Consider the following 20974-nt stretch of genomic DNA (forward strand, 5'->3'; position numbering starts at 1 on the left):
GCGTTCTCGCCTCTTGTCCGCACTCTTCGGCCTTGTCCTGTCGCAGCCATGAGCACTGGCACTTTTATTACGTCTCAGCCGCTCAATTATCGTGGCGGGGCCCGCGTGGAACCGGCGGACGCCTCCGGCACCGAGAAGGCGTTCGAGCCCGCAACTGGTAACGGGATGGAGACCGACCGGGTGGCGGGGCCAGGGTTGACGCGGCGGAAGCCCCGGGGATAGTGGCAGGGGGCCGGGGCTGGGTAACGCGGCGGGAGGCTGGGGGATCGTGGCGGGGGGGGGGGCGGGCGGGGGTCTTGGTGGGAGGACCAGGGGGATATTTAGTCATATTTGAGAGAGACCAGAGCAGGAGCGAGGGAGGAGCAGAGAGAGGAGACACAGAATCCGAGGCAGGTTCCAGTCTCTGAAGCTGTCAGCACCAAGCCCCCCACCTGGGGCTTGAACCCACGAACCTTGAGATCCAGGACCCCAGCCGAAGTCGAGGCTTATCCTGGCTGGACCACCCAGGCACTTCACGACTAAATTTTTACTTTATTTATTTAGAGAGAGCGCAAACGGGGGAGGAGTAGAGAGGAAGAGAGAATCCCAAGTAGGCTTCCTGGTGTCAGTGTGGAGCCAGACATGGGCTTGAACTCACAAACCCTGAGATTATGCCCTGAGCTGAAACCAAGACCAGCTGAGTGACCCAGGTGCCCTTATTTAATGTTTAAGGTTAGAACTACTGTAGTGCCTTCAACCAGGTGCATGGAAGAGGATTAGGATTGCTTGAAGGTAGCAGGTGAGAACATCGGTGCAGAGAATGGAGGAGCTTGAGCAGGTGGCTCTCATGAGCGCGAGTGACAACTCTGTTGCCACCTCCTAGTGTTAAAATACTTGCGTGGGTGCAGCAGAATTGGGAAAGGGAGCGGCGCCTGGGCGGCCCAGGCCTTTAACCCTCTGGCTTTGGCTCAGGTCATAATCTCACCGTTCATGTCGGTATCTGTGCTGACAGCTCAGAGCATGGGGTCTGCTTCAGATTCATTCTCTCTCTGCCCCTCCCTGGATCTCAATCTCTCTCTCTCTCTTTAAAAAAATAAATATTAAAACAAACAAAACGAATTGGGGAAGGGGGAAAAAGCCGTGCTTCAAGTTGCCAAGCGCAGCGCTGGGCCCTGGATTTGCTCTGAGAATTCTGAAAATCACACAGCTAATGAGGAAGAGGTTTTGGGTTGATGTGTTTTGCTGGCTTTATGGAATATTTGTGGGGCGAAAAATGTAAATAAATGTTTTGTGCAAACCAGATGGCGGGTAGCCAGAGACGAAACTGGGTTGCAAAAGACTTGGAGGATTTAGGATCCATGAATCACACCCAGCCACAGAGCAGCTGTAACCTCGTCTGAGCAGGAAGGGGCCCCAGGGGTCATCAGACCCTCCTGGGGGAAACAGCTTCTTTACCCCCATCCCCACAGTTACACAAGAGAAAGAAAATTTGCTCTGTATTTTAATTACCTACAGTGTGTGTAAACTGTAGCCACTCCCTTTACCAACTAACTATTCGAATTTTAGCGGGAATTGCAGGCTGGTGAAATCTGTCTGGACAAGGCAGCCTCCCAGAGGTTCATAGAGGGGGAGGGAGAAGGAACTGCTGGTTGGGGTCCTTAAAGAATTTTCTGGGAGAGCCCGTCACACCCCTTGGGATTGTGGGTTGTATTTTGCCCCGAGATAGGGAATGACCTTGGCGTAAGGGGGAGAGACTGGACTTTGCTATATTTGGAGGGAAATTATTTTCTTGTGTTTAGGGTTAGGTTTTCCTGGTATGGCTGTTTGGGATTCACCAAGTGTCAGCAGTATGATATGACTGACAGAACAGAGAGCAGGGATCTTAACCGAGAGTTTATAACCCCACGAACTGCCTATTCTTAGCTTTGATTTCACAAGACTCCTGAGCTTATCAACCATTGCTGAGGAAGATTGCAAAACCCAGCTGTAAAATAGAGGAGGACAGGGGTGCTTAACCCGGATGGCGGGCGGGGGCGCGGGTCAGGCTGCGCTCAGGGCAAGGGGCCTGGTCTGCCTCTCATTCTGTGATGCGGTGAAGTACGTTTTCCTGGAGAGGAGTCTGCCCCTTTTACTAGGTTCTTAAAGGGCAGTCACCTCAAAATTGAAGGAAGAACTGCTGGCGTTAGGGGGGTGGGGCTCGTTAAATCAGCCCACACTTAACAGGAAGCAGGTCACGTAAGAGAATTTGGAGACTGGGTTCTGTGAATGAGAGGCAGTGCTGGCGACAGCAGTGACCTTCCTGTCTCATAGGGCGAGTGATCGCCACGTTTGCGTGCTCCGGAGAGAAGGAAGTAAACTTGGCTGTCCAGGATGCAAAGGCTGCCTTTAAAATCTGGAGTCAGAAATCTGGCATGGAGCGCTGTCGAGTTCTTTTGGAGGCTGCCAGGATAATAAGGGTAGGTTTTCACTTTTTTCTCTCTTGCAGAAGCGCCCCCTTGCGTCGCCTGAGGGTTCTTTGTGTGGATTTGCTGTTAGACTTTGATGGTTTGTTAGGTCTTTTTTTTTTTTTTTTTTTTTTTTTTACACGACATGGAAACACATTTACACATATTCTTTTCTTTCTCTCTCTCTTTTTTCATTGAGAGAGAGGGTGCAAGTGAGAGAAGTGGGGCTCACCCGAAGCGGGGCTCCTGTTTCCTGGCCGGGGCTCGAACTCACAAACTGTGAGATCATGACCTGAGCCGAAGCCAGATGCTTGACCAGCTGAGCCACCCAAGAGCCAGGAAGAAACATTTTCGTTTGATCACCTAGGTGTATATAGGACCTGCTTTCTTTGATGAATTGCCTTCTGGGTGTTGGGTCTCTGTGAGCTCTCCCTCGGCTGGTGATTTTCTCTTTGTTAGAATATGTCCTTCGCAGCTTGTCTCCTTCTCTTTTTTTTTTTTTTTTTAACTCTGTGTACTCGTTTCCTGCTTACTTTTTCCTCTGGTGACTCTTAAATTTTCTTTTTCAGATGCATTTTCTACCTTAATTGCCTGGGAAGATTTCATAGATATATAGATATTCTCTTTTTCTTTCTCTCTCTTTCTCTTTTTTTTTTCCTTCCAGTTTTGGAGCATGGGAAGGGGAGGGGGGCAGGGAAGAGTAAGAGAATATCTTAATCAGGCTCCACACTCTGCTCAGAGCCCGATGTGGGGCTCAGTCCCACGACCCTGGGATCATGACCTGAGCCAAAATCAAGACTTGAACACTCAAAAACTGAGCGTTCCATGTGCCCCTAGATACTCTGTTCTTTTTTTTTTTTAATGTTTTTTATTTATTTTTGAGAGACAGTGTGAGCAGGGGAGGATTAGAGAAAGAGGGAGACACAGAATCTGAAGCAGGCTCCAGGCTCTGAGCTGTCAGCACAGAGCCCGATGCGGGGCTCGAACTCATGAGCTGTGAGATCATGCCCTGAGCTGAAGCTGGACGCTTAACCGACTGAGCCACCCAGGCGCCCCGATACTCTGTTCTTAAAAAACAAAGTTAAGGGGCATCTGGGCTGCTCATTCGGTTAAGTGGCCAACTCAGGCTCAGGTCATGATCTCGTGGTTCGTGAGTTCGAGCCCTGCGCTGGGCTCTGGGCTGATAGCTCAGAGCCTGGAGCCTGTCTTCAGATTCTGTGTCTCTGTCTCTCTGCCCCTCCCCTGCACGCTTTGTCTCTCTCTCTCTCTCAAAAATAAATAAATATTTAAAAAATTAAAAAAAACAAAGTTAAACTTTTTACAGTCTTTTTTTAAATTATGTTTTTTAACATGTATTTATTTTTGAGATACAGAGCACGAGCACGGGAGGGGGAGAGAGAGAGGAAGACACAGAATTTGAAGCAGGCTTCAGGCTCTAAGCTGTCAGCCCAGAGCCCAGTGCGGGGCTTGAACTCACGAACCGCGAGATCGGGACCTGAGCCAAAGTCGGCTGCTTAACCGACTGAGCCACACAGGTGCCCCTTTATAGTCTTTTAAAATAAAAATCTGTTTATTTCAGTTACCTTTACATTCAACATGGTACTCGAACTCATGACCCCGAGATCAAGAATTGCATACTCCGCTGTTTGAGCCGCTAAACCTTTCACAGTCTTTAAAAGCAAAAAGACTTAGGTGCTTGCTACAGAAAATTAGAAAATTCAGACAGATGTACACCAAAATACAAATCGTGGTTATCTCTGAGTTGTAGAACTCTGGTGGTGATTTTATGTTCTCATGAGTGTGTTCAGTCGGCACCTGCGATTCCAAGGCACTTGCATATCAAAGTGAATTTCCAGAACCATTGGCTCAGTTGTGATCATGTGACTCTCTGTGTCCCGTAGGACTCATATTGCCAGACACCACTGGTTTATCAAGTTAAAATTTATTGGAGATGTTTGCCTGTCGTGCGGAACAATTGCAGAACACGGTATTCACCATCCAAGGCTTTACTGTACTTTGTTTTAGGAAATTAAGAAGAAAATGTGTGTGTGTGTGTGCGCGCGGGGGGGGGGGGGGGGGGGGGGGTGGATGACGAAGACTAATTGGTAGACTAGAGAAGGGTGTGGTTCATCACTCACAGTCAAGTGCAGCAGCCAGAGCAGTGCCTCAGCACTAGTTTTCCCCGCCGAAGCCCCCATGGGGAGAGGCAGTGACACGCACGCTACCCTCTTGGCTGCAGCGGGCGGCCCCACAGGACGGGAGCCCCACAGGACGGGAGTCCCGAAGTCAGGAGACCCCGTGCGTGCACCAGCCGCCCTCACGTCTGTGCCTGCTCTCCTCTGCAGCTAGAGAGGTTCCTCTTTATTAAACTGATCTCCAGGGTGAAGGCGCGACTGGGTTTCTTTCCCTGGAAAGTGAGCAAATGTCCCCAAAAAGGGGAGGCGGAGAACTTTCCATCTCCTCCCCGCTCCAGGCGCCTCTGTCTTTAGGAAACACTGTTCTCGAAGGCTTTGTTTTGCTTCTCAGTCAGTTTGCCGGGGTCCTTTGCTCAGAAAGCCTGGGCCACACAGTGATGTCAGAATGTTCCTGGAGAATTTTCTCCCAACTAAGAATTTACCCCAATTATTAAAAAGATTAATTTGGGGGCACTGGGATGGCTCAGTTGAGCATCTGACTCTTGATCTTGGCTCCAGTCATGATCTCCTTGTTTGTGGGTTCAAGCCCACCTTGGGCTCTGCTTGGAGCCTGCTTGGAATTCTGTCTGTCCCTCTCTTCCTCCCCTCCCTTCCTCCCTCTCTCTCTCAAAATACATAAATAAAAACTTAAGCATTTTAAATTAGACCAACAGTGATAAGGCAGGTAATTTATTATTTTAGTTTTTCACTTTTTCTTGGCACATAAGCATTTACGGTTGTCATGGCCTCTCTTGACCCCTGGGGCACCTGTGTGGCTCAGTAGATTAAGTGTTGGACTTTGGCTCAGGTCATGGTCTCATGGTTCGTAGGTTTTAGCCCTGCATTGGGCTCTGTGTAGACCGCCCAGAGCCTGGAGCCTGCTTTGGATTCTGTGTCTCCCTCTCTCTCTCTGCCCGCCCCCCCACCCATGCTCTGTCTCTCCCTCTCGCTCAGAAATAAACAGACAAAAAGGAATTGGCCCCTTTATCATTAGTAAATGACTTTTTTTTTAAATCCTGAGTAAAATATAACAATATTCTTTTGCTCTGAAATGGACTATTTGATATTAATTTTCTTTTCCTTTTAACCTCTCCCCATTTTCATTACTATCTGTGTGTTCCTGTACTGGTCAAAAATACATGCTATCTCTCTGTCCAGCTCCTGGAGGATGCTCGTGCCCTACACCCCAGATTATCCCATACCCGAACACATTCCAGCCTCTGGTCTTAGCCTATGATCATAACCTTCATTTGTTTGGTTATTAGTTCTTCTCTTCCTTTTTTTAAGATCTTTTTACTTTTTTAAAGTTTAATTTATTTTGAGAGAGAGAGAGTGACTTGGGCGGGGGAGAGAAGGGGGGAGAGAAAATCCCAAGGTGACCCTACACTGTCAGCTCCCGACGTGGGGCTCGAACTCCTGAACCGTGAGATCATGCCCTCAGCCGAAACTGAGTCAGACACTTAGGTGCCACCCAGGTGCCCCAAGGTAAAAATATTTTCTATTTACCCACGTTTTTACTATTTCCAGTGCTCTTCATTCCTTTCTGTGGGCCCAGATTCCCATCTGGCGTCCTTATTTTTTTCTGCGTGAAGAAATTTCTTTAGCATTCCTTGTAGCGCAGTTTTGCTAGTGATGTTTCTTCAGCTCTGAAAGTTTTCATTTTGCTTTACTTCTGAAAGAATTGTAGGTGTATAATTCTAGGTTGGCAGGGTTTTTATTTATTTTTTTTTTAGTTAGGAAGTTCCTTAAAAAAATTTTTTTTTAATGTTTGTTTATTTTTGAGAGACAGAGTGTGAGCAGGGGAAGAGCAGAGACAGAAGTAGACACAGACTCTGAAGCAGGCTCCAGGCTCTGAGCTGTCAGTGCAGAGCCCAATGTGGGGCTCGAACTCATGAACCGCGAGATCATGACCCAAGCTGAATTTGACTGCTTAACCAACTGAGCCACCCAGGTGCCCCTCAGTTAGGAAGTTCTAACTGAACTTGTGCCCTCTCATCTGTATCTTCTCCTCAAGGCCTCCAATCACGGAAAGCCTGGGTGGCTTGAAGCTGTCAACATAGTTACTGATACCGTTTGGGTTTTTCCTGTTTTTGTTTTTTTTCCTGTGTGTTTTAAGTTTGGATATTTTCCAATGTTCCCAGTACTTTCATTTGGAATGTACTAACTAAAAAAAACCTATTTGCTTCACACAAATCGCAGTGTCAGGCCTGCGCAGAGTCCCCCTGCGTCCTAGCTGGCTCGCACTGGGCGGACACCAAGGAGAGCGTGGGCAGGGGTCGGAAGTGTGCCTTGACAGTGTGCAGAGGAGGGAAAACCCTCCGCGATCACAGCACTGCTGGCGTTGGGCGCCGCGGAGACAGACGCTGTGTCTGACAGCAGAGGGCCTGGGCTGATTTATTTAGAACTTACCAGCTTCCTGTTTGAGATTTAAGTTCCGTGAAGGCAGAGAATATCTATATATTTTTTCTTAATGAAGGTAGAATAACTCAGTCAAAAGTTTATTCCTCGGGTCTTTGTAGAGATATACCATGTTCAGATCTCACTCTCAACCTCCCTTTCCCGTATTTCCTGTTGAGTTTTACATTCCTGCTTTCTCTTCTCTGGTGTTTGTACTGTGGATACCAGCGTGTGATCGCTTCAATGGCCATTCCATTTGCTTCTGGTCTGGCTCACCACTGCATCTTGTCATTTGTTTGATTCACTGTTCATGTGTCTTCACATTCTCCCCCTCTCATTTATTTTACGTCATGTTCGTGATAGCAAATGTCTATTTCTTACATGTTCCATTCATTCAGTTCTTTCATCTTTGGGACAAAGAAAGGGGTAATTCTCTTGAGGTCAGTTTCCCAAGTCTTTCCAGTCCTTCCGGGACTGTCTCCAGCATCTCTGTCAGGTACGCTACACCTGGAACAGTGTTATAAGAGAATTGATGAGTACTGAGCCTTGGAAAGTAATTATCGTGGGGCGCCGGGGTGACTCAGTCGGTTGAGCAACTGGCTTCGGCTCAGGTCATGATCTCACGGTTTGTGGGTTTGAGCCCCGCCTCGGGCTCTGTGCTGACAGCTCAGAGCCTGGAGCCTGCTTCGGATTCTGTGTCTCCCTCTCTCTCTGCCCCTCCTCTGCTCGCATGTGCTCTCTCACACTCTGTCTCTCAAAAATAATCATTGGAGGAAAAGAAAGAACATAATTATGTCGTGATTTTCACGTGCTGTGTGCCTTTGGGTGAAATAAAGCCGTGCGTGTACATAACCCTCACCTGCCGCTTGTGTGTTCAGCTATCGCGTGTCATTGGCTATCGGAGTGAGGATTGTCTCTACGCCTGCAAATGCGTACGTGCGCATGCATACGTATTTATACAGGTACACGGGCATAATATTCGCTTCTCAAACCGTTCCTTTTCCAAGTGATCTGGAAACAGGGTATGCGTCTTTAGTCTGTGACTATTAACTTGAGGGGGGAATAGCAGTAAGCTTCTCTTCCAGATGAGAAGGCGCCACTCCTTCTAAAGCCCAAGCCGTTCCTGTTTTTAAAAATTGGGCGGTGCATTCTGAGTGTTGAATACTTTGGGGTGTATGGCTGGGCGTCTGAAGTCCGGTCTTCGTCCTACCCAAAGGAGCGGAAGGAGGAGATCGCCACCCTGGAGACCATCAACAACGGCAAGTCCATCTTCGAGGCCCGCTGGGATGTGGACACTTCGTGGCAGTGCCTGGAGTACTACGCGGGCCTGGCGGGCTCCATGGCGGGTGAGCCCCAGCCTGGCCTTCGGGGGGCACTGGCAGGGAGGCAGAAGCGGGTCCTCGTGGTGAAGGCGGGAGGTGTGGGGCGTGAGACAGACCCGGGTTAAAATCCTGGGTTTACCCCTCTCTGCACGGTGACCCTGAGAATTACTTTATCAGCTCCATTTCCACAAAGGAAGGTAATCCCTGCATTCTTGGGTTATCGTCAGGATTGAGTGAGAGAATCTATGGAAAGCACTTAGCGTGGTGCCTGAGCTTCAGGCCAAGGTGTTGAAAAACCAAGAGTCGGTCAGTGTTATGACGTTTACTAGTTCTGCCTAGTTAGCAAAAGAGATTTTCTTGATTCTTTGTGATGTTTACAGTAGTTGGTGTTGGATGAGGTCACAGGACCCAGGAGGACTGTGAGGAGCCAGAAGTGCAACATGTAGGTCCCACTATGCAGCCTCCCCTTATTTCTATCATTTAAAAAAAACATTTAATGTTTATTTTTGAGAGAGACAGAGTGCAAGTAGGGGAGGGACAGAGAGAGGGAGACGCAGAATCCGAAGCAGGCTCCAGGCTCCGAGCTGTCAGCACAGATCCTGACATGGGGCTCCAACCCACAAACCACAAGATCATGACCTGAGCTGAAGTGTGACATTCAACCGACTGAACCACCCAGGTGCCCCCTCATCTCCCTCCTTGAAGTTGTTATCTGTTAGATGCTCTCAGGTTTTAGAGAATGGTATTAAGTTGAGTGAACATGGGTTTGGAGGATGGCTGCGATTCTTCCTTGGAGTGACTGTGCAGAGGCGAGGTCCTTCCACAGGAAGAACAGAAGAGTGGAGGCGGGGAGGAGGCCGCGGGGCCGAGCGCGCCTGTTGGGCGGAGTCCGGGGCAGAGCCGCCTACGCGCCTGACGACTCTGTTCTCCCCGCAGGCGAGCACGTCCAGCTCCCCGGCGGGTCCTTCGGGTACACCCGGAGAGAGCCGCTGGGCGTGTGCGTGGGGATCGGCGCCTGGAACTACCCCTTCCAGATCGCCTGCTGGAAGTCCGCCCCGGCGCTGGCGTGCGGTGAGTGTGAACGCTCGTCCCCCTGTGAGGCCTCTCCCTGCCCCACCTGTTCGTGTGCGCACACACACTCATTCCCACACTCACACTCCACGTCAGAAGGGGCCCATGTGGGGGCGCCAGAGCCCCAGAACACCTGCGTCTCCTCCTGCCCTGCCTCGTACCGGCTTCCAGGGTAGTTAGGAGCTCGGATTGCGTCCCCGTGTCGTTCCCGCTTGGACTTACTTATTTTGTGATGGTCCCGCTTGGTCTTACTTATTTTGTGATGGTCCCGGAGGTCTTCTGTTTTACCATGGAAATGATTCAGATTTGTGCCACGTGCAAGTTCTTGTCCTTTCTGGACAAGGGTGGTGGGGCGCCCCTTTGTGTAGGAAGAAGCGCTGGGGGGTGTGACTGAAGCAGAAGATCCGCCTCCTCCTCCAGTTGTGTCTTAAGAGAGAGGATAAGGCTGGCATCAGAGGGACTGGCCGGCTGACTTCGAAAGGTTTCTCCTACTGAAAAAACTGAAGTTCTTCCTGTGTTGCCGCCACACGTGGTTCTGCTTTCGCACGTGGTTGTGTGGGCTGGAGCCTCCGGGAGTCGGGAGGACCACGCCTGAGCCACTGGCTTGGGAGACGCCCAACAAGTTCACCTTCCTGGTCTTCGGTTTCAGCTTTTAAAGATTTTGGTTTTTTTTTTTAAGTTTGTTTATTTTTGAGAGAGCGCACATGGGAGCAGGGGAGGGGCAGAGGGAGGGAGCAAGGGAGAACATCAGGTGAGCTCTGCGCTGTCAGCGGGGCTCAAACTCCCGAACTGTGAGATCATGACCTGAGCTGAAACCGAGAGCCCGATGCCCACCGACTGAGCCCCCCCCCCCCCCCCGCACTCCCCATCCCGCCCTGGCACCTGTGGGGTTGCTCTTGCCTCGTCCTCCCGCCCCCTCCTGCCCTCCGAGGACCCCCAGTGTTAGGAAGCCTTCCGTGCTTGTGTCTCGGGTCTGCGCAGGCAACGCCATGGTCTTTAAGCCGTCGCCCTTCACGCCGCTGTCGGTGCTGCTGCTGGCCGAGATCTACACGGAGGCCGGCGCGCCCCCCGGGCTCTTCAACGTGGTGCAAGGAGGCGCCGCCACGGGCCAGTTTCTGTGTCTGCATCGTGACGTGGCCAAAGTGTCCTTCACGGGGAGCGTGCCCACCGGCTCGAAGGTGAGCGGGCCCACGCACAGCACACGTCGGGGCTTGTCTTCCGGTCTGACCCGGCATGAACTGGGAGGGGGCGCAGGGTTCAGGGGCAAAGGTCTGAAGGGTACTTTGAGGTGTCAAGCCGGGAGGGACGCACAGTGCAGGATGACGCGGACCGCTGACTGGAGAGGCCCCGTGGGGACGGAAGTCCTCGCCTCCCGCCCGTGTCTGAGCTCGGGGCCTGGCTGCCTCTGCATCTCCGGCGTCGGCTCGCCTGCGTAGAACCCGCCTCAGAAGGAAGGGCTGTTTGCTCAGTGCATTTCTGACGTATGGTTTTGACCTTAATCGGTAGCCTCCACCCCAGTAACAGTATCAGCAGAGTTTCTGCCCATGACACATGAGTGGCCAGTAGTTTTAAAATGAAGTCCCTCTTCAGAATGTCAGCCGCAGCCCTGAGATTCTCTCCAGTGTTCTGGAAAAGACTGTTCTAAACAGATGAGGGGCAGAGCCATCGACAGGAGCAAGGCTGCAGGTCCCATGAGGTTCAGGATGCCTGGAGGCCCAGGTTCCGGCTGGCCTCCCGGAAGTTCCCTTTGTGGTAAGCTTCTGAGTGTGTGTGTCCTTGTTCTTTAAGATCATGGAGATGTCAGCTAAAGGAATCAAACCCGTCACCTTGGAGCTGGGAGGCAAATCTCCCCTGATCATCTTCTCCGACTGTGACCTGGAGAACGCGGTTAAGGGAGCGCTGATGGCCAACTTCCTCACGCAGGGCGAGGTGGGCACCGTCCGAGGCCTGGGGCAGGAGAGCCTCCCCGCTTCGTGTAACAACAGCACGTCTGAAGCTCTCTGTGTTGAAATGATTGCGCGTTGCCGGAAGCGTGGCCCAGGGCACAAAGAATTCCCAGGCGCCCTTGATGTTAACATTTGATCACATCTCCTTTATCGTTCTGTTTGTCTCTGTACGTATGTGTGCTTGTTATTTTTTCCTGAACGGTTTGAAAGTTGCAGACGTGAGACACGTCACTTCAGGCGCCTGTGCCTTTCCTAGAAATGAGTGTGTCCTCTTACGTGAGCACAGCGCGCACGGGAAAATCAGCCACCCCATGTAGACTGTTCTCTGTCCACAGCCCCTGGTCATGTGTCATTCGTTTGCTGGTCATCCTTTTTGTGTAAAAAGAAAAAAAAAGACAAAACCCCACCCCCCACCATCTCTTTTCTCTGGTCCAAGACCTAATTCAGGAAGGTGTGTTGCATTGACTTGGGTTTCCGTAATCTCCTTTAGTCCGGAACAGTTAGCTCTTCCGTTATTCTTATCTTTCCAGGACCCTGATATTTTGGGGGCTATAAGCTGTGTATTCTGTAGAATGTCCCTCATGGTGGTGGGGGGTCTGTCCGGTGTTTCCTTTTGGTTAGATTTAGGTTATGCATCTTGGGCAAAAGCCACCACAAAGGTGGTGCGTGTCCTCCTTGGGGGTGGTTGACTTCGCTGAGGGCGGGTCTTCCTGGGAAGTTCCTATGTCCTCTGTGGTTCGGCCGAATCACATAGGTGACGGGGCCGAGGTCTCTGCACCCCCGAGCTCTCCCCGGCCTGTCTGAGCACCCTTTGGTGACTTTTGCTGGAAAAATTTTCCTATTATGGTGGTCCCCAAACGGTGATTTTTCCAATTCCGTTACCCTTTCTACATTTATTAGTTCCGACTCTCTACCATAAGAAGGAACTTCCCTTCTCTCATGTTGTGTTTTGTCTTTTTGTTCCCCCCACGCCCCCACTCATTTAATATTGTGGACCATGGATTCTTTCTTCGTTCTGTGGATTACAGTTCATTACTATCATTATTTCTTTTGATGCTTAAATGGTTTCAGATCTGGCTGGCAGCAGCCCCTTTCTGTGATCTTTTGATAGGTCTTCGTTACTCCACGAGCACGAGTACTTGGCTGTATTTTGGGACATTAGCATCTTCTGAGGGCGCTAGAATAGTGTTTATGCTCCTGTCTACAGGAGGGTCTGAATGGTCACGACTCATTTGTGATTTCAGAGCCAGACATTGACTGAGAAATGCTTCAGGTTTTTATTAGGCTCATGCCCTTAGGTCTTGGTCTATTTTCACCCTTCCTCCCTTCCTACTCTTAAAATACTTGGCCTCGTTCTGCCGCTGACAGGAAGCCGTAGGAGAGGTCTTGTGGCTCATGGATCTATGAACAGCATTAAGGAAATGTAGACGCACAAGAAGACCTCACTCTCTCTCAAAGGGCAGGCAGGTGTTTTTGTTGTTGGTAGGGTGGTGTGTCCCTAGTTACACATGGGTCAGTATGGGGATAATTTTGAGAGATGGAACTAACCTTTTGAAAAGGTCTGCTGTCTCCTTTTAAGTTTAACGCTGCTGGATTCTGCCCCCTTTTCCTTTTTCCTTCCTTACATGGGTACAAATTTGTGTGTGTCCTTCAGGTTTGTTGTAATGGCACAAGAGTATTTGTGCAAAAGGAAATTCTCGAGAAATTTACAAAAGAAGTGGTGAAACGGACCCAGGGGATAAAAATTGGAGACCCCCTTCTGGAAGGCACAAGGATGGGCCCCCTCATCAACCGCCCACACCTGGAGCGAGTGCTTGGGTTTGTTAAGCTGGCAAAAGAGCAGGTGAGAGATGGGGTGGGCTGGGCAGGGAAGGGGGGTGGAGGGCGGGAGAGGGGGACCAGGGCAAGGTCCGCGCTGTGTGTGCTCCTGGCCCGTGTACCTGCCTGGTGGCGAGTCCCCAGCCGTGCCCTGCGCTGCACCTGCAGTGGAGTGACCGTGCGTCCGTTCGGGACACCCTTAACACTTCAGGGCCACGTTTCAGGGTTGTAAGTTCAACATAAAATGTGCGTTTCTTTCTTCCTCTTGGGCAGGGCGCCACAGTGCTGTGTGGTGGAGACGTGTTCGTGCCCGAAGATCCCAAGTTAAAGGACGGGTATTACATGAGGCCTTGCGTACTGAGTACGTCCTTTCCTTGTTCACTTTTAAACAGTGGGACTTAAATGTTGGCTAGAGAAGGGTATTTATAAAACACGTGTAGGGTGTAAAGCAAATGCTGGCAGACTGTGTCCCCGCTGCTCGGGTGAAGGAGTCAAGGTCTCCCTTAGCTCCCGCGTGCCCTTCCTTGTGGACGGCCGTGTGGTTAGTTTACCCGAGACTTACCTGGCTCTGCACCTGTTGTTCCGGAAGCAAGAAGCTCAAAAAAAAAAAAAAAAAAAGGAAGTGCATGTTTGATAAAAAACTAATGAATTTCATTTCTTAAGAAAGTTGATGGAGGATGTTTTTCTTTAACTATATGTGTCATCCATATAATAAATCCTTAATTTGTCAGTACAGCAATATTTTTAAAAAATTATGCAGTTTCATAATTTTTAGCACCTCCTCTCGATCTTAAACATCCCCAGATTTGGACAGTCCACTGTATGGTCCCCCCGCTGTCCCCAAGTCCACTTCTTCCCACCTCAGAGGCGACCGCAGCCCCAGGTCTGCCGCTCGCCTGTGCCTTCCTCTGTCCTTTTACAATAGACATCACAATCCACAAATAAACGCCCATGTGTCAGAAGAGTGGTGGTGTAGTAGGCTTTAAAAATCTATATACAGGTTGAATTATGTTGTGTGATTTCTTACATCTTATCCAGAAGGTCGATTCAGCTGAGTTTTGTCCCTTAGACAAGTAGGGTCATTTTTCAGCACTTGACTCTTTGCTGGATTTTAAACCTTTAGGCCTTGCTAAGAAAAAAGATCCACTGAGGTTTGAAAGCTGTGAACGCAACATAACATGGATTAAGCTGGTAGTTATTTAAGTGAACAGGAAAAGTTTACAATAGATTTTTAAGGAAAAAGTAAAGGTTAAATGATACTCTGTATGGTATTAACCCAAATCTATTAAGAAATGTGGACGTAAGACAGAAGGAGCAGAGTATGCATCAAACTATAAAGAGGGGATTTATCTGGCTGCTGGAATTAAAGAGGATTTTTATTATAATTTGTATGTTTTTGAATACTAGAGATTTTTCACAGATGTGTATTTTACAATTAGGAAAAAAGTTTTTTTTTAAAGGTTATTTTGAGAGAGAGAGAAAGTGTAAGTGGGAGAAGGGCAGAGGGAGAGAGAGAATCCTGTGCTGATAGCACAGAGCCTGACATAGGGTTCGATCTCCTGAACCGTGAGATCATGACCTGAGCCAAAATCAAGACTCGGATACTTAAGTGACGGAGCCACCCAGGTGCCCTCGGGACAAAATTTTTCTTAAACAGGCTGTGAACTTGGCAAAGACCAGGGAGCTAACCATACTGAACTTTAGCCTAGCGATTCCCAAAAGCCTGGTGGTTTGGGGTCCATGATGTCCGTGCCACTTGGAAAACTTGTTCAAGAAGCAGATTCCTGGCCCCTACTCTGGACCCCTGCGTGTAACTCTCAGGGAGTCGGGCCTCGTGATCTGCTTTTTAATAAGCCCCCAATTCATTTTTATTCATATTAAAGTGAGTGACTCCAGAGTCTAGATTAACTTAAGGTTTGGGAGCTAAAATCCAGGAAGCGTTGTTTCAGGCAGGAATCTTCGCTTTCTGTGTATGTCAGCTGTTTGTCTTTGCGTCTCCTTTGACTCTCCAACATAGAAGTCACTGTAAACTGAGGCCTGTGGGGTTCTCAGCCTTTGGGGGTAATAAAATTGTTTTTGGGAACGGGGTCCCCGGGTGGCTCAAGTTGGTTGAGCAACTTTGGCTCAGGTCATGATCTCTCGGTTCATTAGTTCAAGCCCCGTGTCAGGCTCTGTGCTGACAGCTCAGAGCCTGGGGACTGCTTTGGATTCTGTGTCTCCCTCTCTCAGTCTCTCTGTTCCTCCCCCACTTGTGCTCTGTCTCAAAAATAAATAAAGGTTAAAAAAATTTTTTTTTCTGGGACTGCTGGGTAATACATTGTCCTGAGTCATAAGTCTGGCTAACTGTTTCCCTAAAAATTGTATGTGGATTCCTAGTCTTCAAGGAATTAGGACATAATGAACTATCCTTCCGCACAATACTAAGAATTACGTACTAGATCTCTGAAGATAGTTCAGGTGTCCCCAAAGTACAGTGTAATAACATACGGGCAGCTAGAGCGCTTTTCTCCCATTGTTGTTATTCACAGGCTCCAAACCAGCTCTTGAGAGATCGTAGGCTTGTCCTCCTTGCAGAGATGGGAGGAGCTGGCTTTCTGGCCTCGGCTCCTACAAAGCAGGTGTTTCCCAGTAGGGTTCTCATGCCCTTCTTCCTGCCATGTGTTTCGGGCACAAGCATCCCTTCCCTGACGTTGGCTTTGTCATACCGTTTGCAGCTGACTGCAGAGATGACATGACCTGCGTGAAGGAAGAGATCTTTGGACCGGTTATGTCCATTTTACCGTTTGACACCGAAGCTGAGGTTCTGGAAAGAGCCAACGATACCACTTTCGGCCTGGCGGCTGGTGTCTTTACCAGGTATGCGGGGAAGGTGCCTCCGGCAGCCCCGCAGGAATGGGCCTGCTGGGGGGTCTGCTTAGACATCACTGCTCTCATTTCCTCCCCGGGTTTGCACTGTCACCCGCATCTTCTGTTTGCTTCCGTGAAGCCACAAGGTGCCGAGGTAGCAAGTTGTAGTTGGTCCTGGATGGCTAGGGAACCCTGCTGTTGAGTTCAAATTGAGATGTAACGTTGTCGATGAAAATTCTATCCTGTTCATTCATTGGTCAGATCTGTATGGTTCTGATCAATGCAAAGCAACAGGTTGGGGCCTTATTGAAAACATACATCTCAGGGAATTTAGAAACCTGGGAGCCTTTAAACACTGGGCAGTAGTGGTCTTCAAAAACATGATTAAAGTAGTTCCTAACTGGAATGCACCGTAAAATATGTAGGCATTTTTTTGGTTGTTTCTTATGTATTGTTTCCATTTGTAAGTGCTGTAAGTAATATTGTGCTCAATATCTCTGTAAATAAACTAGTGATTTGGGAGCAGAGTTTCCTTCAAATGGAAAATGGGAAGTTGCTTGGTTACGCACAATCTTTGATCGTCTTTGGCAGCAGGAGGAAGCAGACTTGGAATTGTGCCATTTCTTTGGTGATTCATGAGGTTGAGTTTTTTCTGTAGCTTCGTGGTGAGGAACCTGGGGAGGAGGACACAGGCGTCCCTGAGGACCCGATGGGATGGCTCCTCTGAGCTCAGAAGAGAAGATCGAGGGGCTGCCGCTTCCCCGTGCGCTTGCTTTTTACTTAGACTTTCATTTCAGACTAATTTTAGGTTCACCAAAAAACTGAGTGGAAGGCGCAGTGGTTTCCCGTCTTCCCCCTCCCCCAACTCCCCCAGCCTCCTTCACTGTCAGCTTCTCCCCACCAGAGCGGCACCTTGGTTCTAACTGGTAAACCAACTTGGGTAGATCGTCATCCCCAAGGACCCCAGTTCCCTGAGGGTTTACTCTTGGAGTTGTGCGTTCAGTGGACTTGGACGACGGCATTTCACTGCCCTGTAAATCCCCCCACGAGCGGCGAACGGGTGACGTCCCCGCGGCCCAGACCGAGGCAGTCACGAGGAGGGTGACTCCGGTGCGCTGCGCTGGTCTAACGGCTTCTAGCTCGAGTCCTGTATCCGCTTACAGGGTGCGGGTCCATGGTGTGTAGTATTTACGGAGTGGCCCAGCGTCACCACACTGTGATTTTAGAACGTAAGCCTCCCGTGAACACGAGGAACATCCTCCCTCCTGCCTCGGCCCCCGGCAGCCACTAGTCAGTCGGCTGTCTCTGCAGGTTTGCGTCTCCTGTAACGCATCATACGGTGCGTGGCCTTCTGCAGCCGGCTGCTGTCGTAGCGGCTGTCGGGGCTCGCTGACGCGCGTTCCATCGTGTAGATGCACTGTGCCTGTCCTCCGGCTGATGGACGGCACTCTTACCTGAGACTGCGTGTGGAAGTGTTCCGTTTGTGGGGGTCCCACGGCGACTCTGCTTAACCCTTTGGGGCACCGCCAAACTGTGCTCCCAGGTCAGGGCGCCGTTTCACGCGCCCACCAGCCACGCAGGAAGCTTCCGGCTTCTCCCCGTCCCCTGGGCAGCCCAGGTCGCTGTCTGTCCTTGTGCCTTGAGCCTCCCCGGGGGGTGGGGGGAGGCGGTGAGTGGTGCCTCCCCCGGTTTTGATTTGCATCCCTCACAGGGGTCTTTTCCACTTTTCCTGTTCAGCTGAGTTGCAGTACCAAAATGTTAAATTTTCACAAAGCCTAATTCTTTTTTCTTTTTTTCTCTTACTTTTGGTGTCCTGTCCGAGAAGGCTTGGTCCAACCCAAGATTCTGAAGATTCATTCCTATTTTCCTGGAGGAGCTTTATGGGTTTTTGCTCTGATGGGTTAGGCCTGCAACCCGTCTGAGTTAGTTTTATATATGGCATAGGAAAGGCATCTCCCTTCCGTCCTCGTGGCCCGTGGGCGGCCTGTGTTCTGGCCCTTTCTCCCCATTGAGCGTCTTGGCCTCCTAGCTGCTGCTCCGTATTTCATAGATGCTTTTGGAGGAGGCTCTGAAGCTCAGATCCTTCTGTCTGTTCTGCCCGGACGCCGTGAGGCTTTAACACTCCCTGAGGAAGCCAGAATCTGGCAGCATCTCCAAGCCTTTAGGGCCGGCGGCCCCCCTTCCCTGCGGAGTAACGGTCTGGTCTTTGCAGGGACGTGCAGCGCGCACACAGGGTGGTGGCCGGGCTGCAGGCCGGGATGTGCTTCGTCAACAACTACAACGTCAGCCCGGTGGAGCTGCCCTTCGGCGGGTACAAGAGGTCAGGTGAGGAGCCGGGGAGGTACGGACCGTGACTCAGACCGCGAGGACCAGGCTCATCCCGTGGGCCCGGATCATCCAGGAACGCACACGGACTCCGGTCCCCGCTGCCTCACTGCACTGGCCTCTGGGCATGGGCGCCACACTCCCTTTCCCCGCAGAGCTCTCCAGAAGGTTCTGATGCTTACCTAGCCCGGCTTGTGGGCGTCTCAGACCAGTCCGTCTCATGGGTAGAATTACCTTTTCTTCACGGTCTGTGATCGCTGGCGGCACAAGACCACTCCCAGGGGCTCCAGACTTGGGACGTCTCTCATCATCCCCCGTGGGGTTTCTGGGTGCAGTGTCTCTAAGACGGCACTGCCGAAAGCCTGTATTTGTTTACTTTATTCTGCCCAAGTCACTGAAAAGCCCCGAGTCTAACACTGAACAGTCACGGCTGTGCTGGTTGTCCTACAATGTCGCACGGGGACGGTCCCCCTCCCCCGCGGCCCAGTGACGGGGTGACCATGCTCCTCCGGTGTGAGGAGGGGGGCACTGGGGCAGGCTCGCAGGAGCTCGCTGCCTGCAAATAGTCGCTCAGTGCCCTTCCCTTGCTCTGGAACGTGGATCCAGCCCCTGGGCAGGTGTGTGGGCATGTGTGCACTGGGGGCGCAGGTGTGCCAAGGGGCGTTTGTGGGATGGCGGGTGTGCAGTGCTCTGCTGGTGCGTGCTCCCTGGCTGGCTCTGCTCCTCCCCCTCGGTTTGGGACCTGTGGGTCGGTGTCCTCAGGCCTGTTCTGCTGGGGTAGCAGAGGGCGGGACCAAGGGCAGATGTGCAGTGCAGCCCCCTGCCTTGCACGCCCAGCTAGCTCTGTGCCCTGGAGCGGGGGGATGGGAGGGAACCAAGACAGTGAGGCCTGCAAGGGCCGGACACCTTTTCTTTTGAATAGTGCCCCCTGAGATGTGTATTTTGGGGGGACTGGGCCTTGCCCTCTGGAGGCAGAACCTCCCAAAGTCTGAGGCAGGGGGCCGGGAAAGGCCAAGCCCAGGATGCTGTCCTTTAGCGGGTAACCTTGTAACAGGTTTAGTATAAGAAAGGGCTAGAAAACCTGTCATGTTGAGGTCCGTTCTAAGTGAGCACTAACTTTGAAAGGCATCCGGTGATTGTTGTAGAGACTTTCACACTTGATGGGAAGGTCCAGACGCTTTCAGATCTCAACCCAGACTAGTCGGTACCTGAAATTAAAATTCCTGTTGTAGGAATTCCATCCCCAAGGGCCGGTGGGTCACGTCGCCCGCACCTAGCCCTACAGCTCATAGGCGCACTTAGGGCTTGTCAGCTCTGTTCTTCTCCAGAGGGAGCAGCTGTCTTTGAAGGTCCCCGTGACTGTTGAGGCCACTGCAGTGGTGGCCCGTCCTCACCCTTCTCTTCCTTTCAGGGTTTGGCAGAGAGAATGGCCGCGTGACCATTGAATACTATTCACAGCTGAAGACTGTGTGCGTGGAGATGGGTGACGTGGAATGTGCTTTCTGAAAACACGAAGCAAGCCCCGTCCGCGTGGCCAGCCGTGGAACAAGAACTGAAATCTCCAGGGCAGCCACTCAGCTGCCTTCGTTTCAGTCCCTGAATTGCATCCCTTGGGATAAGGGAACAGCTTGGCGTTCTTCCTTCCTTACCTCTCAGTCCCCTTCCTGATTGAAAATGTGCACAAGTGCCTTTTAGAGAATCGAGAGAGTCGTGATTTTCTCAAAGCAGATTTCCCTGAAATCTTGAACACGCTTCTGGAGAACGGGGAGTGGGACCGGAATTCTACTTCGTCTGTGGCCGACAGTGCTCCTTCTCTGGCTCCCTTCAGAGACCTGGTGTCCGGTCCGGTTCCCGGTGGAGCAGGTAGAGCGGATTTCTGCCCCTTGACGCTTTGGAGCTCTGGCCCCTTGTCGTTGGCTGCGTTGCAGAAGTTGACAGTCGGGATGGCGATACTGGCCAGGGTCACATTCCACGGGCTGCTTCACTTGCCAGAGTAAACCCTTGGTTTCCACTCGGTGCTGGCGGGGGAAGCTGGCATCCAGTCCTTGAGCTACAGCTTTCTCCCTTCTTTGAGCCAAAATAGTGTACGCTCCTGGGCCACGCCGCGATGAAACTAACCACACTGTTCATCCTTCCAGCTTCGGGGCACCTGGGCGGCTCAGTGGGTTACGTGTCCGGCTCAGGTCATGATCTCACAGTTCACGAGTTTGAGACCCACGCTGGGCTCTCAGAGCCTGGAGCCTGCTTTGGGTTCTGTGTCTCTCTGTCTCTCTGTGTCCCCCCCACCCCACACACCCCCTGCTCCCACTCTGTCTCTCAAAATAAACATTAAAAAAAATTCTTTCCGCTTCATGTTTTAAAACTAAGCACATCTCAAGGTTATAGTGGTTCACAGAGTAGGGGCCAGGGTTCAGTGTGGAAGGCAGGAGGTTCGCGCTTTGCACCGAGTCCACAAGGCCGGGCTGGACTTGCTGTAGCAAATGTGCATGGCCTGTGGGAGCTTTTCGGCTCCATGTTCTTCGCGCCCTGACAAGCAGAGGCTGGCTGGCGGAGCGTCCGGCCCTGGCGACTTCTCACGCTGCCACTTTCTCTTCCTTTGAGGGCAATAGTTGGTGTCTGATCACCACGTTGGTGAGGGTTGTCCGGAGAAG

The 20974-nt window shown here is 51.1% G+C and overlaps 1 protein-coding gene across 1 annotated transcript; it reads left to right on the forward strand.

The window, feature by feature from the left end:
• Positions 1-6: 6 nt before the first annotated feature.
• Positions 7-20087, forward strand: ALDH9A1 (aldehyde dehydrogenase 9 family member A1). The gene is made up of 11 exons (XM_029935690.1): positions 7-157; positions 2290-2435; positions 8211-8340; positions 9253-9387; positions 10369-10565; positions 11176-11316; positions 12988-13176; positions 13425-13512; positions 15866-16007; positions 18211-18323; positions 19735-20087. The coding sequence occupies exons 1-11, from the start codon at positions 49-51 to the stop codon at positions 19827-19829; spliced, it is 1485 nt and encodes a 494-aa protein (XP_029791550.1). The 5' UTR covers positions 7-48; the 3' UTR covers positions 19830-20087.
• The last annotated feature ends 887 nt before the right edge of the window (positions 20088-20974 follow it).

The sequence above is a fragment of the Suricata suricatta genome, chromosome 3 (assembly GCF_006229205.1).
Source record: "Suricata suricatta isolate VVHF042 chromosome 3, meerkat_22Aug2017_6uvM2_HiC, whole genome shotgun sequence".
NCBI classification, from domain to species: domain Eukaryota; kingdom Metazoa; phylum Chordata; class Mammalia; order Carnivora; family Herpestidae; genus Suricata; species Suricata suricatta.